This window comes from Dipteris shenzhenensis, chromosome 4 (assembly GCF_047967505.1).
Source record: "Dipteris shenzhenensis isolate YYH24624 ecotype China chromosome 4, Dip_SZ_1.0, whole genome shotgun sequence".
NCBI lineage: Eukaryota > Viridiplantae > Streptophyta > Polypodiopsida > Gleicheniales > Dipteridaceae > Dipteris > Dipteris shenzhenensis.
In genome coordinates this window covers 11,081,602-11,098,124 of record NC_141599.1, presented here as the reverse complement: position 1 = coordinate 11,098,124, position 16,523 = coordinate 11,081,602, and the positions used below count along the sequence as shown (strand labels likewise).

The window sequence follows — 16,523 nt, the reverse complement described above, 5'->3', positions numbered from 1 at the left end:
ATTAAACGGTCCAATAGCATGGCCGCTCGATCCACATATCGACGCGCCGTCTCACCTTCTAACTGCTTCAAGTTTTCCACCTACAGGTACACATTCTCCGGCTCCTCTTCTTTGCCGAAATACTCAATCATCGCTGCTGTCAACCTTGGCCAGCTTTGGCAAATGTCTTCGGCCTGCTTCTCATACCACACTTGAGCCAAACCCTCTAGAAATGTGGGAAGAACCAACAGCCATCTGTCTTCAATAAGAAAGTTGAGAGAAACACAACGGTGCTTGAAGGCCACAAGATACTCATTTGGATTTTCTTCCACCCGTCCACAAAACACGAGAATGTCAGCCATGCTTGGAAGATGGAAAAGAGAGGCTTATCTATGGACAAACAATAGAAAGAGGAAGCTTGAACTGAAAATCGGGTGAAGATACCTCCACAAAGCACACATAGGCAGGGTAGGGTGTGACTGGTGTATTGTGAAATACTACACGGGAAGAATCTTTAGCATAGAATAGCACATAGACAATCTTAAAAGGACCAACCCTCATGATATCATGTCCATCTTTACAAGCGAGGGTTAGAGACATGGTGCTGCATGAGGTTGTTCATCAAGGCAAACAAGAATGCCATGACAAATGTCAACAGTTGGAGAGCCTGCACATCACCTTCAACTTCTTCCAGTTCTTGTAGTCGCCATGCTATTTCTTCAAGGGGTGTGCGGTCTGGCATCCTTCTTTTGAGCAATGTCCTTGAGGACCTTTCTGATGATCTTCCGAAGTCGGTAAACTCGTATCAAGTATTCCCAACACTTAGTTTCATGATGACCACAACCTTTGCATTCCTTACAAATGATCACCCACCTTCGTGGCTTGCGGCTTTGTTGGGGTGGTGCTTCCACTCGCGTCATGTGTGATTGAAGTACAAGCTTCACGTGCCAAGAAATCAGCAACTAGATTTCGAGCTTGAGGGAATTTTTACCTCTTCAAATTGGTTGCAAAGTTCCAATGCTTGTTGATGTTGTGGAACCAAGCCTTTGCTCCGCACCTTCCACCTTCCACTAACTTGTTCACACACTAGTTGAGAATCTCCTTGAACTTCAAGTTGCTTGGCATGATGTTCTTGTGCCTTTTGTAGCCCAAAAATGAGCGCTGAGTACTCAGCTTGATTGCAAGTACTTGTAGGTGCAGACTTGCTGTAATAATACTCCTCACCACCCAGTGAAGTGAGCTTCACACCCACGCCAGCAGCCTTGGTCGAAGGTTTGTAGGCTCCATCAAATTGAAGGATCCAAGATGTCATCACACACCGACTAAAATTCGGACATCCCAAGTTTCTCGGTAGTCCAAGATAGGTAGGAGGAGAGGGTGGGGAGAATTCAACACTTGAGCCAAACGTTCAGCACCAAATAAACTTGCAATCCTTTATTGATAGTTTATCTTTAGACCAAAAAGAATTACAACTTGAAGCTCGAAATGAGGCACAAAAGGTTGATTAGGTACAAATGGATTCCTTAATTGAAACATTACCAACCATAGCCGAGGCCTAGAAACCTTTGTAGTGAGATTGAGAATAAACCATTCAGGATGAGCTTATCCACAGGAATTAACAAGAAGATGCGCCAAATCTCCCCCCAAGCTTGGGGAGCATCCCACCCTTTGATGAAGGACATCGTTTTAATTACCTCTGAAGTAGCAAGTAGTTCGATCACCGCACAATGAGTAGAAATAAAATCAAAGTTCTCCCAGCGTATCAGTAGTTCTTCACCATGAATCATCCTCGGTGTATCATTCCACCCGTCATCTCCTTGAACAATGCACTGGACAATCAGCCGTTGAAGGTCGACATGAAGATCAAGGAAGAGATCTCGTGCATTGGTAGCCATAAGGTGCTGAGGGCCAGGGACCAAAGCCTTAAATGCGTCGAGAAGTAACATAAATATCCACCCTCCTCATGTGGCGTGCGTCCGTGAAAGTGAGCTTAGAGAAGTTCTGAATCGGTGATCTAGTAGGAGATGTGAATAGAGCACATGAAATGAAGTACTTTTGCTTTTTACAGCAAGAGCAAACTCCCCACGGTTAGAGAGTTACAGTTCCCGAGATTTCAATATATAAATAAAAATCATTACATTTTCACCACTTCCAACTTGTTGGCCCAATGATAAGTCTCCCTTTTGTGAAGGGGGAGGTCTTGGGTTCAAATCCTACTCTTTAATAAAAAGAGAGGAGAGGAGAGGAGGGGAAGAGAAAGAGAAGAAGAAGAAGAGAAGAGAGAGGGGGGCGCGGGATCTGCAGTTATAGTTTTGCAGAAACTCAGAAAACTGTCCGCGACCAGAAGACGCAGCAGCCCAGAAAACTGTCACGCGGGTGAACACAGTAGACACGCAGAGCAAGAAAACTGTCCACGACTAGAAGACACAGCAGCCCAAATACTCTCGCGCGGGTGGACACAGTAGACACGCGAATCAAATGCGCATGCAGTAGCTGAGAAGAAGCACAGATGGTATAGTTTCGCAGATGCGACCAGTATGAGCAAAAGATTCGCCACTAGCCATGAAGATTTCGATCCCAGCAGCCACACCATTTCTATTAGCCGAAAAAGAAAACAAGACCAGAGGCTAGAGGCTAAGCATGGCGACGCTCGAGGGCCATAGACGAAAGGATACCGTGAGGGCGAAATGTTATCATGGGAGGGGAAAAGGAATTAGAAGGGGAGGGAATGAAGAGGGAGACTATGACACAAGGGGAAAGGGAGAGGGGGAAGAGAAGCATGTACATGATAGGAGGAGGAATGTAAAGATGGAGACATCAAGGGAAGAGGACCATACTTTATTTGAAAGAAAGGATGAGAGGGAAATATCAAAGTACTAGCTAGGTGGCTTTACAAGAATGAGCGTGTCTCATCAAGAAATAGCCTCCTCCTTTTATAGCCAAAAGAGGGTTCTCTCCCAATCAATGTATCCTCCCACATGCATGGTGTGTGTGGAAAAGTCTCCCATGTGGGCTAGGCGGTTACACACTCTCAATTGTGTGCGACAATCCTTTGCCTCAATTTTCCACATAAATCAAGCCCCATATCTCAAGTCTATGATACTCCCTTGGTCGCTTCCCAATTTTATAATATGTTCAAACCTCTAGGAGGACAAGTGGAGGGTTGGCACAAGGAATCTTGCCACCTCATCCTACTTTCCCCATTATTTAACTTGCTCTCTTGGACCTTCTACACCTCCCCCACATGGGCCTATCCCATATGGAGGGAATAACTCAATATAATATCCATCTCCACCTATTTTATATTACTTCTCCCATGGACTTTGAGCCATATCTCACTAAATGCAGCCTAGGTGGAGGGGTGGCACCTAGAGGAGCCATGCCACCTTACATTTTATAATATTACTAGCATGGATTATGTACAACACACCTTATGGGTCCTCTTACGTGGAAGGGTGGCACATGGTCATGCCTTGCCACCTCAACCCTGGGCCCTATGCACACCATATTTTATTATACTATTGCCACATATACAAACACACACACATATTAATGCCTTTTTCCTTAGACAATTTTATCCATAACAACACACACACACACACATACATACATACATACATACGCATACACACACACACACACACACACACACACACACACACACACACACACACACACACACACACATATATAGAGAGAGAGTTGACTCATGAATATGTAAACATAGTTTACCATCATTCATGGAGAGATATATTTTGAAAGCATGTACAACGCATAGACTACAACAAGAGAGTGCAAAAATATTGATCAATATGTTCACAATGTCATTGTACAAATACCACTGGGAGACTAAAAATCATTGAATAATTATTATTCTTGTGCTTGATTACATCTTACAAAGGATGAGCACTCCATTTTGTCCGACTATCACCCTGCATCTAAGTAGTGATACCCTCTACTTAGCAAATGCCCCATCCTAGATACTAAAGGCAAGAGCCTCTATAATTAGCTTCCATCTCAAAATCCCCCACAACATCAATTGTTTCCTGAAGAGTAACCTATAAAGCTAGAGATGACTAAGATAGAGAATCAACATCCTGTTTGACTTTCACAATAGAGTAGATAGACATGTACTTCCCTCACATTCACATGTACAAAATCATTGGTCTTTAGTACCTCTAATTAATTTTGATTTATCTCAATAACCACATTATGGATGTCTTTGCATTGAATTGTACTTTCTCTCCTTCGAAGTACCTATTTTTACGTAGTCTTAATAAATCAATATTAATAAATCATAACTATTGATAGTGTTAACACTATTTAGTAGTGTTAAAAAATCAATAGAGCTGACTAATAAACCATAACTATTTAATTAAATAAAAACTCCAAGTTTACCTTCTTGTTGTTGAGTACGAATGCAAATGGAGCTAAAAAACTTCCTCCTATCTCCATATGAATGTCATGGTGCAATTGGGTAAGTGCACATCTTTGTTGAGTGATATAGTCAAAATGCTACCACAGTATCCAACAAGTTCAACATAAGGAATATTTGAGAAGAAATACTTTAATTGACTATGACATGGTCTTGGATTTTAGTCTGTGAAAAAAAAAAGTTTTCTTTATGAATTGTTGCATATTGTTTTTTTGGTTATAAATAAAGTATGATATATCCTAATCATACCCTGCATTTGAGAAATATGATATACCATGTACACCATGTACCATGTTATTTTCTTTGTTTATATGAAGCACTAAACTTGTGAGTATAGATATGCCTAAACTTGTTCACTGTTCCAAGGTCATTCCAAACTTTCATACCTTGCTAGAATTTAATGTATTTTTCCCCATGATATATGGATGATAAAGCTTAAATCTATATCAATAGGGAAAATGTTTATTGTTAAAGAAAGGGTACAGTATCTAACACGTTCAGCATAAGGAATATTTGAGAAAAAATACTTTAATTGAATATGGCAAGGCCTTCGATTAGCCTGTGGGCAAGGCAAAGTTTTCTTCATTACTTGTCATGTAATTGTTTTGGTTAAAATGAATTATGATATAATATCCAAATCATACTCTAGACTTGAGAAATATGATATAATATCCAAATCATACTCTAGACTTGAGAAATATGATATACCATCTACACCATGTACCATCTTATTTATATGCAAGCAATAAACTTGTGAGCACAAAAAACTTGTATGCCTAAACTGTTCCAAGGCCATTCCAAACTTTTGTGCCTTGCTAGAATTTGATGTCTTTGCCCGATGATATGAGGATCATAAAGCTTAAATCTACGTCAACATGGCGAGTGATTTTTGTTAAAGAAAGAGTGATGGCTTTTTTGTAGTTATTCAAGTTTTGGAGCCTTTCCAATTTGATGTATAGTAAGAGATGTTAATACCCTATATGAGAAGGACTTACATCTAAGAACTTGGCTCAAAGGCATGAATTCAAATGATTACATGTTTTTAACAAAGACTTTTTCAGTCACATTGGGACTACCTAGAAATTTTACCCCTTAGATACCTTTACACCCACATGGGTGAGATACATTAGTCATAGGATGGCGACCATGACAACAATTTTTAGAATTACACTTGTGTGCTTCTGATTTGGGTAGGTGTTTCTCAACTCTTCCTTTGTAACTTTATTCTCTCCACCCATCTCCCACTAGTGGCAAAGTTTACTCCTACAACCTCATGTATTCTTTGTATTGGTGATAAGGATAACAACCATAAGACGGTGTTGAAGCACGACTTCCGCAACATGTACAAAATGTTATAAAATGTATCTTGTTGTGATGGTGCTAGGTGAGTCGGCTTACCTTCAATGCACAAATGATTGATTAAAGGAGGGAGGACATCATTGATACAATATATTTTTGGTTGTCAAATCATTTGAATTTATTTCATTATTACAAGATATATTATGAAAACCCACACTTTCCAAATTCATTCGAATTTGCATATTGATAATTTTTTCGATGTTGTGTATCCATGGGCTTGCCAAGTGTTTTCCTCCCTTATTAAAATGTATCGAGGTGAAAAAAATAGAGGGATAGACTTGCAAAACACATCCAACCATGTATTCCTGGAGGAGCTCTTGCTCCTCTCAAACAAACATCTCTCATCAATCAATAATCCAAAGAGGGGCCAACATACAATGAAACAGGAGGCCATATCCCTCCAATGGTCAACTCCAATGTCTCCTACCCCTCCCCTAATGTCCACTTGCACAAGTGGCTTCCCTCACAAATGCTAGGATGCTCCTCCCAAGATACCACTCCTATGTGGAGATAACATTCCAATGTGGCTAATTCCTCCTCCAACTTCATGCCTAATGGTGAAGGCATGTTCTAGTGCAGTGTCCTACCAGAGTCGAGTGGGCAAGACAGGTAGAGAACCCCTACAACCATATGGCAGATCTTCCATTGCATGCATGAACTATCTAAGATAATGGCAATCTTTGAAGGTACTATTTTTGCATTTTGTATTGCATTTGTTTGTATCTATAGACATGTTCTATCAAAGCAAAACCACAATTTTGGCTACTATGAATTTTGTCATGAATCAAGTGTATTGTCAATTCATCTCGGGCTTTGCAAAAGCATGGTTGGTTTATGACATTGATGTCATGCTATATTTTTCTAAAAGTTGTTTAGAGTGTTTATAAACTCAATATCAGTTTAGAGCATAACTTGTGAGAGTTTATAGTATTTGAAATTCTATGTCCAAATGTTTGGAAGGAGTATATCTTGTTGCGCGAATATCCACTTATCATTCTTATGGGGTGCTTGATATAAGTCACTGAATAACATGTGTAGTTGTCCAATTGGTAGCTGTTGTACACGTTTGAATGTGCATAAACACTATTCTAGTATTGTAAGGATTCGTACTTCTTTAAGGATATTTCATCGATAACAATTGCTTATACTTCAAAGGATGTTTTTGTGAGCAAGTCTAATGGTTTTTCTTGTACTTTTATTTTTCTTTTTGGTTGATAGGAATACATAAAGTTGAGTGTATTATCATTCCATCTATGTTGTGTGCAACTTTACCAATATCTAGTTTAAAGACTTTTAGTTTCAATGGATTAGCATGTTTATTATCGTTAAATTTCCTTGTTAAAGTAGGCAATGAGTACATTTAAGGTAGTTGTTTTTCCAATACTAAACCCTCCTATGGATGATAAATGCATATATTTATTGTTCCTCTTGGTACATTAACTTAAACACAATGTCTTCAAAAAAGTTACGTTGTTCTAGATTTAGTTGTCATATTTTTTTGCAGTATTTATCTAAGGATAAAGCAACTCCTTTTGGTGTTAGTAGATAGAACAATGAAATGCTTTGTTTAGGCAGGTAGCATTGTGGCATGAAATGGAATACTTCCTTCTCGTGGAGCCACGTGTCATGATTTCAAATTCAATTTTTACATTTCAATATTGTTTTTCTTTATTTTGAAGTGCAAGAAAAAGAAAATGCTATATCCCTTTGAAATGTAACTGCTCTAGTGGCGCATCTAATTCTTTGTCGTTTCACATCTTCGTCATCACCGTTTCCATGCCATTGCTCCACCTCTGTCTATTCCATGCGTCTCTCAGTCCGAGTTCCTTACCCTCCTTCCTTATTCCTTGCTCATTTCCTGTTTCTGGCAAATTCATTTGCAACTCTCCTCTTCTCCAGCAATTTCCTTTAAAACTCCCCTCCTCTAGATTCAGATGTTTGGTAGTCCCTGTAGATACCTTTTTGCACGTTTTATTTCTATTTGGATGGAAATTTACAGGCGAACCTCCAATAGAAAGTCGCTCTAGATATATATGTGTACCTCTAGAGTATGCAGTAGTATGTTGCGGCGGGTGAGGGACAGAGTTCGCAAAGAGGGAGATTGTCTTGGATCCGAGTGGATACTACAATGCGAGGAGTAGCTTGTGTGGCAATTGGCATACTTTTAATCAGAATTGAATCTTGTTGCGCGAGCATGGTGGGCCTGTACATGGACTACATGGAAGAAATGGGCTCAGCAAAGGAGGATCACCTGATCTGGCTCTTTATATAAGTTCTCAAGGGCTGCAAGGGCTATGCGGTGACGGCTGTTGGCTCCCCTTGTTTTCACTGCATAGGACCTAGTCCCCAGGATATGAGCGTCTCCCTCTAGAATCCAACAGTGTTGCTTTGAGTTCAGAAAATCTCACATTGAATTGCGATAAATTCTCGTGGTGTGAATCAATGAACGAATGAATGAAATAATCATAAATCAATCTTGAGACCAGAAAAGATTGCTACCGCTGGTTGAGCACAATCACCCATTTGTGACAGGTCGCTACTCTGTTTCGAGACACGATCGCAAGATCAATGAGCCGTGTCAAATGTCGGTAGATGGAAAACTTTTACCGCCTCTACTACTACTACAAATGCAGCCAGGAGCTAGCCCACAGCGATCAGCAAGCAAGTAAGCAAGCAGCAGCAGGTCGGTGAAACTTTCAATGGAAATGAGCAGGGGATGTGTGTGTCTATTGTTTAATCGGCGGTCAAGTCAAATGGAGAATGGAAATGAAGCATTTGGAAAGGGGTGCGTAATTATAAGGTGATGAATATGAATGGGTCGGCGAGTGTAGGTGCAAGGATTCGAATTCAGAGGAGGAAAGTTAAAGAGAAGTGGCAAGGGAGCAAGAAAGCGCTAGAGATTTGGATAGCAGAGTACGGCATCCTGCTCGAATGCTACAGCTTCTCGTGAAATTTTCCTTTGAATCCGTTGTGGCTTGGTCTGTTGAAGCTCTTTCTCTTTTGCCTGTCTCTGCGCTCTAGTTTGGATAGCTAGTTCCGTAGCAAAGTAAAAAAGCTCTTATCATTTCGTTTCTGATGTTTGCTTTGTGAAAACAACAATGCATCACTTTCAGCAAAGAAACACAACTACACATGTTTTCTGCCTATACTTTTTGGAAGAAATATAGCCATAAGCGTCCAAGATTACGAACTCACAGGGACTATCCAATAGATAGGAAGGAAAAGGTGCTACAAGAGAAATGTAGCACGTTTTCCTTCCTATCTGGACGGAAATTCACTATGCACAGTTTATTTGAAGAATTGCCAAAATTTTGCTCTCTCAGTCCCTTGCTCTCGCATTTAATCTTTACGTTTGGCATCTAGTCTAGTTCTCTATTGTATTTTGATTCTCTAGCAAATTGGAGTCCTACCCATTTCTTGATGTGGCGTTCAGTTTGTTCGATGAATTCTTTTGTTTGATACAGGCTCCATTCTATCAATTTCTTGGACGATTGTCCTTGTATCCACAATCTCTCCTGACTTTTAAAAGAAGGGTAGGCATTCCTTCTGTGGCACAGCAACTACTCTTTTTGTAAATATTACTCATCGATGTACAATCTCGGCAGTTCCACATTCTTGTACCACAACATGCTTGTATCCATTCTACGTGAGTTTCCTCTCATTGGCGTCCACTCAAACAAAGTTCTATTCTTTGCTCTCTCCGTGTGTTTTGGTACGAGCAATTAGTAAATTATTGTCATTTGTAGCTGCATTGTTGTTGCTTGTAAAGCTAAGATTTTTTATTTTGATTTCAATGTCTGTGGTAGCTAAGTTGAAGTTGCTTTGTTGTTGCTTGTAAAGGTATATGTTTTAATTTTCATTTCAATGTCTATGGCAACTGACTTGAGGCAAAATTAAAAGTGCTTTGTGCCAAATGGAAATTGAAATGAACCCAAAGAAGGGCACATTCCTTGGTCTTATAACTTTGGTAAGGAAGTGTGGTAACTCTTCCCCCACATAAATGTGTGGTCATGTCCTAAATAGAGCGTAAAGTGCCATGTGTTGAATAAAAAGTGCAATGTACCAAATTCAAATTGCTATGTGCAGATTCAATTTTCTAAAAACAATACGTGTGGTTATATGCTAAAATTAAAACATACAAATAAAAACTATCCTCTGTCAATACAGCTACCTGCCCAGATCTAGTTAGAATTGTTGTTATCTTCTTCATAAGCCAAACTATATAATTAAATATTTGTAGCATTTGTTAACTGGATACTATCTTCAGGATGCTTGAGGATAGTCAACCTTACCAAATTGTCATTGTCTTTTGATAATTGGCGAGTAGTTTCTTCAAAGCTATCCTAGCCAAATCTATCATTGTTGCAAAAAGCATGTGTGTATTTCTTTGTAGTATATGTTATATAATTAATGTTTGCAAATTGTGGCAAAGGTCCTGATGGCTACCCACAGTGAAGTGGGTGACCCCCTTTGCTTTCTATCCCTGCATATCTACATCGTGCCTAGGCGTGGTGGCATTTGAGAGACTTGCGACATTTGTAGACCTCAACTTGTTGATAAATCTCTGGCCCATCACAGGCCTCAATAACAATCTTGGTGGGTAAGTACCCAGGCTTAAAACAACATGATGCTTAACTCTGCCTGACCTCCATGCTATGAACTTTACAATGAGTGGGTTTGAAGTTCTTTTACAAAAAGGAGGGACCTTAACCCACATGTTACTGACATAGTGGGCTACAGAGCTATACATGGGTGGCTGTGCCTCAAGAGATACGCGTCTTGCCTGCTCTCGTATGATTAAAAGTCACACACCATGAGTGGTGAAAGAGTCTTTGTTGACATGTTTGTGTCTCTTCCTGCATGAGTTGCCTGGACTTAAGAGCAGAAATATCAAGAAACTTGTCTGGCCTGCCTGCACTCATCTGAATAGAAACCTACACAATATGAATGCTCATACAGTTTTGCATGTTCTGTGTCTCTTCCTACCCAAAAGGAATACCAGAAACTTGTCTTGCCTACTCTCATATGATAGAAAACTATACAATATGGAATGCTAATAGAGTCTGTTGACTTGTCTGTGTGTGTCTTCCTGTTCTCAGAAGTCCAAGATTATGAATTCAATTCAAGGAAGCATGTCTTCCATCTGTATGGATCCTCTGAGAGGCACGTACTCGCCCAGGTAGGCACCCAAGTGCTCTGACAACATGATTCGGTCGATGCTCTCTCTGTGATATGCCTTGCATGTGAAGTAGAAAACTGTCTGCACCAGAAATCCTACCAGATCCACCAGGGAGAGTAGCAAAATTAGCCCACATCCCATGAACACTCTCAGAGAAACTCCAAAATGGTGTCCATGCACCACCCCAAAACCAAATCCCATCCCTATCAGAAAGGTGCACACTGTGTACATCAGAAACAGGCAGTATGCCACCAGTTTCTTGCCCTTGATCAAACGGAGACTCTTTCTCATGGCTTGCAAGCCGTAGGTGTCCTCCAGCACCGTGATTACGCTTGCCAGGTGCCACATGCAGTTGATGTATATGAGAGTCCCGAAGGAGAACACGAATCCCGTCCAGAGGATGATCTGCAGAAGGATCAATTTGGGTCCAAACAAAGAGAGAGAAAGGAGAGCCACAAGGAACACGGCTGCAAAAACAAGCAGCATGAAGCCAGAAACAAGGAGCATAGCCCAGAAGAAAGTGACGAGGAGGCGCTTCCAAACGCGAGGGACGACGGTAAGGACTTTTCGGTAGGATGTAATTTTCTCAGAGTAGATGCAAGCAACACTGTAAACGATGGCAGAAGTGGAGAGGAGGGAGAAGGCAAGGAGGGAAACAAGGTAGATGGAGAAGATGACAAAAAGCTTAGTTCGTTCACGGTGGATGTCTTCTTGGGTCTTCTCTTCTGCACTGGTTCCTCGTTCTCTGTAAGCCAAGTATTCATCCCATCTCATTCTGGCAATCAGGGGCTCTGTCACAAGGCTATGGCCCAAACCCAACAAGCACAGAGGCACTATGAGGGTGAAAGTCAAGGCTATGAAGAGCTTGATGTGGGATCGAAGGAGCTTGAAAGACTCATTGAGAACTCCAAAGACATGCAAGGATTGCAATTCCTCGGGCTCAGTATCCATGATGGAGGTGGTGGTTGTTTCCTTTGGTAACACAGAATGAGAGGACTCCAAAAGCAATAGGGATCCAAGAGGGTGGGCAAGATGAAGGTATGCAAAAATGGGGAACTTTCCTAAGATTTTGTGTAGAGCTCATGAAGAGGAAGGAGAAGAAAGTGGTGGAAAGGAGGTGCTTTGTCAAATGAGTGTGGGTGCCACTCTCATCATCCATTGGACTTTGTCAACAAAAAAGTAATAGACTACCATTCGAAATAGACTACTTGGAATTGCGCATCCCCATTACCTACCCACTTCATCTCAAGTCAAGTTCAACCCTTCATCCGCACTCATCTCGCTATTAAACACCTGGAGTGAGCTATTGGCAATATAACTTTACTCAGCCAAGATATCAATTCTCATAATGGGGACCACACATGAACCAGTCACCAATGGCATCTTAAGCACCTTTGCTTACTAGTTGTGTGATCCCTTTTCCTTCCTTGAAAAGAGACACTACCCTCCAAGAACATTGGCATCTCACCAGCCATTGCTTATGTGTTGGGCCATTCCTTTTTCCCTCAAAGGACAAGAGACACACACAAGACACTCCTTCTAAGCATCACTTGTTTGTGTGATGTAAGGAAGTCTTCATGTCCCTTCTCTTATTCCTAGTCAAGCATTTCCAAGTTCTTTACCATCATGAATGCTAGTAGCTATTTAGTGAGAGAATGTCACATTCTAAGGAGTTGGTAAGTGATAATGCTCCCACTTTTGATGCCTAAAATTTTTCCATTCAATAAACAATTATGGTCATATTGAAACTTCATTCAATCGATTGAAAACAATCAATTGGACAAACTAATATCTCAAGGTAACTACATGACTTAAATTTCAATATTTAGCTTTATATGGATTATGTTGGATATCCTTTACTCACAACTTCTATATAGCTATATGACTTAAGAAATATGTGGGCAATTGAAAGATTGTGTATTGTCTATTGAAATGTAATAGTGTACCTTTGTGCGTATGTTTCTACAAATGATTGAATATAAGGGAATCACATGCTACTAGGTCAATCTAATGTTAAGTTAGCAAGATGTCCTATGTCATTGAGTATATAAAAAGTTGAGGGCATTATTAAATGAGTAGCACAATGAGAAATAATTTGCATTACCATATGTAAGTTGCTAAATGGATCCTTTTTAAACACTCCCTAACCTAACCTTACACCAAACCATTCAACTCCTCTTTAATTTCTTCCTTAAAACTACATTATTAACTAGATCTCAAACACTCTTAATGACTCATAAACTAAACCTTATTACTAACTAACGCCCCCCTGGACTGTATTGTGCCTGGACTGCCTCACTCTCTCGTCGTCTCGACTCCTTCACCTCCTCTCTTTTTTCACCATTCCATCTCCCGACCCAACCGACTTCCACCACTGTAGCAATAAAATATCCTCCTTGCCTACTCCAACCCAGTCTCTCCCACTGCTCTCTGCTACATTTGTCCACCCCGCCTGTCGTGTGGTTCCACATGTCAACGCCTTGTTTTCTTGTTCCAAATACCATGTACTTCTCTGCCTCTATGCCTTCTTCCTCCCTCCGCCACGCATTCCAAAGAAACCTCATTGTGCGGCTCTGCTAGGTAGTCTATACTGCAACATCTGTGGTCCTTAATCTTGGCATGTAAGGTTGATCTTGGCTACTCTTTTCACCAGTACTTGTGGCTCCCCACAGAGTACATACTTCTCGTATGATTTTCCCTTGAGTGCAGTTAACTCCCTCAGGTTCCTTTCCCTTCTTATCATTTATATCACCCCCTTTTGTTTCTTTGTTTATCTAACCCCTCCCTTTTTCCTTTTATTAATTTCCCCTTCTCACTAATCTAATCTATGCCCCCCCCCTTTTTTTAGTAGGAAAAGGGAAAATTAAAAAGGAATAAATAGAGTAAGACAATAAAGGGGAAATAAGGGGAAAAGGGAACAATTAAGAAGGGAAATGCGAGGGAAATGAATAGAGAGTGGGTGAAAATAGAGAAAAACTAGGGAGAGAAATTGAAAGAGGGGTTTAGAAGGGGGGGGTTGTCGGGGGGAGATCTAATGAGCAAGTGACCAAACGAATGGAGGAAGGGATAGTAAGTGTGTGTGTGTGTGTGTGTGTGTGTGTGTGTATGTTTGTGAGAGAGAGAGAGAGACACACACACACACACACATAATTATCAACAACATTTAAAAGCAAACAACAATGACCTTTTAAGCACCCAATAGATGTTTTAATAATGCAAAGGTATGTGTGGAATGTACAAAAAATTAAAGTCGCCTTTTAAAATTTTTTATTTAAAACATACCACACAAAGGATAAAATGTGGGATTGTGTCATTGTGTTTATTAAGGTCATTAAGTTATATGTACAAAGTAAGGTTCATAACCAAAATAATTGTAGATTTGTGAGGCCAATACAAAAGCATGTGTTCAAATTAAAGGTGCTTCTAAATGTTGACTTGAAGTCCAATGTATGGAAAAATAAGCTGTATGTAGTGCATTAATGAACAATAAAAAATCTAATTATGAACATTACTTTGTTAGCATTAGTATATCTTGGTAAAATTGGTAGGGTCATCCAAGGTGGCAGTGGTCAGCCACTTGGCATTTGTGCATGCATACTTTGACGTGGTGGTAATTTTAAGATGCGATGAAGCAGGTGGATGAGCTTGGTTGGTTCCTAAATGCTGATAGAGGTGGTTGCTCATCAGCGATGCATGGTAGTCACCATCGAGGGAGATCGCTTGTGATACAAGTAGGTGTCACCATCTACCATAGCTGTGTGCTTGGTAGCTTCAGCCTCTGTGGTCTTCACATAACGACTATGGTCAGTCAACCTTTTAAATTTTATCATTTTCTCGACTCTATGTCGAGATCTTTAGAACTCGTTTTGTGAGTTGCAACAAGCCCGATTGGGCTGAGCAAACTAGTTAATAAGGTCAACGTTTGCTTGGGTGTAGCCAATCGTGAAACTATTTTTGGGGCCATGACACGACACACTCTTAGGTGAGATTTTGAATTTGGGATAGACCTGCGTTCTCATCGAAAATTTTCCCGATATCATAATTCTACACTAGCATTATAATGAGACACAATCTATTTATTCTAAACACTGCAGAGCTTGACAGAGCTTGACACATGGTAGCTCTGCCCTGCTTCATGTAGCACAGCAGTCTCTGGCTTGACTACATCATGCATCTCTGCACTGCTTTGCGCAGCATAGTCTTTGGCCTGCTGGGTGACTACCTATCATTACGCAACCTTTTGTTGTAGTTTTGCCACCTATCACTAGGCAGCATGCCCATGCAGATCCTAAAAATTCAATGCTGGCTTAGAGAGATCACCGTGCTGGTTGTTGTCATAATAATGAGATGCAATTTATCATTTTGACCACCACCGCAGTGCAGTCTCTAGCTGACCACCTGTCATCGCCTAGCCTTTTGCAGCAGCTTTGCCACCTGTCACCGGGCATATATTAGTTTGCTAAGGAAAATGTATTTCCTTGTGTAACCAAGGAAAATACAATTGATGATATGGCCCTTAAGGGGTCTTTTTTAGGAGCATATCGACATGCCATATCTATCCAGTGGCATCTTGGATATTGTATAATGCATGTCAATATGGCCCTTGCCCCTAGAGGGGACCCCTCAAGGGTCATATCGTCATTTGCATTTTCTAAAAGTTTAATTGTATTTTTCTAGATGTATCTCCATGCAACCACCGCAGTGGGTTGTTGGAGCTATTCTAGCGCTATTTTGGTCCTAAACCAAGGAAAATGTAGTCCTACTTTACTAGTATTTTGGTCCTTGTTGCAATAAATCCTAAATAAGGGCAAAAGTATTCCAAGCCATCGCAATGACTGGAGGCCCGGTGGTGCCATCTAGATAATCATCTACAATTCATTGAGTAAAAATTGAGCAGAAGAGATTACATCTACATCCATGAATAGGTTATATAAAAATTAACAACAATTTATAATGAGAGAAAAAATTAAACAGAAGATCTTACATTTATAAAAACTTAGCAATTGCTAAGAGCCTTGGAGGCCAAAAGATTACATCTGGCGACCATAACCACTCAACCCCATTGCTAAGTGGTTTATGTAAAAATTAACTACAATTTATACTGAGAGCTTCAAATTGAAGAGATTTTATTTGTAAAAACTCAGCAATTGTTGAGAGCCTTAGAGACCAAAAGATTACATCTAGCGAGCCAAAAAATCACTAAGAGCCTTAGAGGCCAAAAAATTACATCCAGCCATTGTTGAGTGGTTACGAGCCTCATTGTGTAAGAGGATATTTATACAACCCAGTATTGCCACCAGCCCATCTTGCTGAATTCAAATTTTTTGGGGAGCCAATGGAGAGGCCTAAGACCATGCACATTGCCAGGGCTCATGGCCCCCCCAACAAGACAAGAGTACTTTGTTGTAAAAATCATGAGCCCTTAGTCAACATCTAGGGGGAATCCATAGATCACAGCCATATAGAGGCCAGAGGTGTGCATGCCATCCAAGCTGGTGGCATGTAGATGTGGGGGAATCGACCAAGGGAACATAGAGATTCCATAAGAGCGAGCATTTCCAGTCCTAAAGA

General features: G+C 40.5%; 1 protein-coding gene across 1 annotated transcript; it reads right to left on the bottom strand.

The window, feature by feature from the left end:
• Positions 1 to 10,189: 10,189 nt before the first annotated feature.
• Positions 10,190 to 12,034, bottom strand: LOC147902449 (uncharacterized). The gene has a single exon (XM_087373124.1). The coding sequence runs from the start codon at positions 11,901 to 11,903 to the stop codon at positions 10,896 to 10,898; it is 1,008 nt and encodes a 335-aa protein (XP_087229250.1). The 5' UTR covers positions 11,904 to 12,034; the 3' UTR covers positions 10,190 to 10,895.
• Positions 12,035 to 16,523: the final 4,489 nt, after the last annotated feature.

Coding starts and splice junctions, on each gene's coding strand:
- LOC147902449 (XM_087373124.1), bottom strand. CDS start 11,903: ATGGATACTGAGCCCGAGGAATTGCAATCCTTGCATGTCTTTGGAGTT.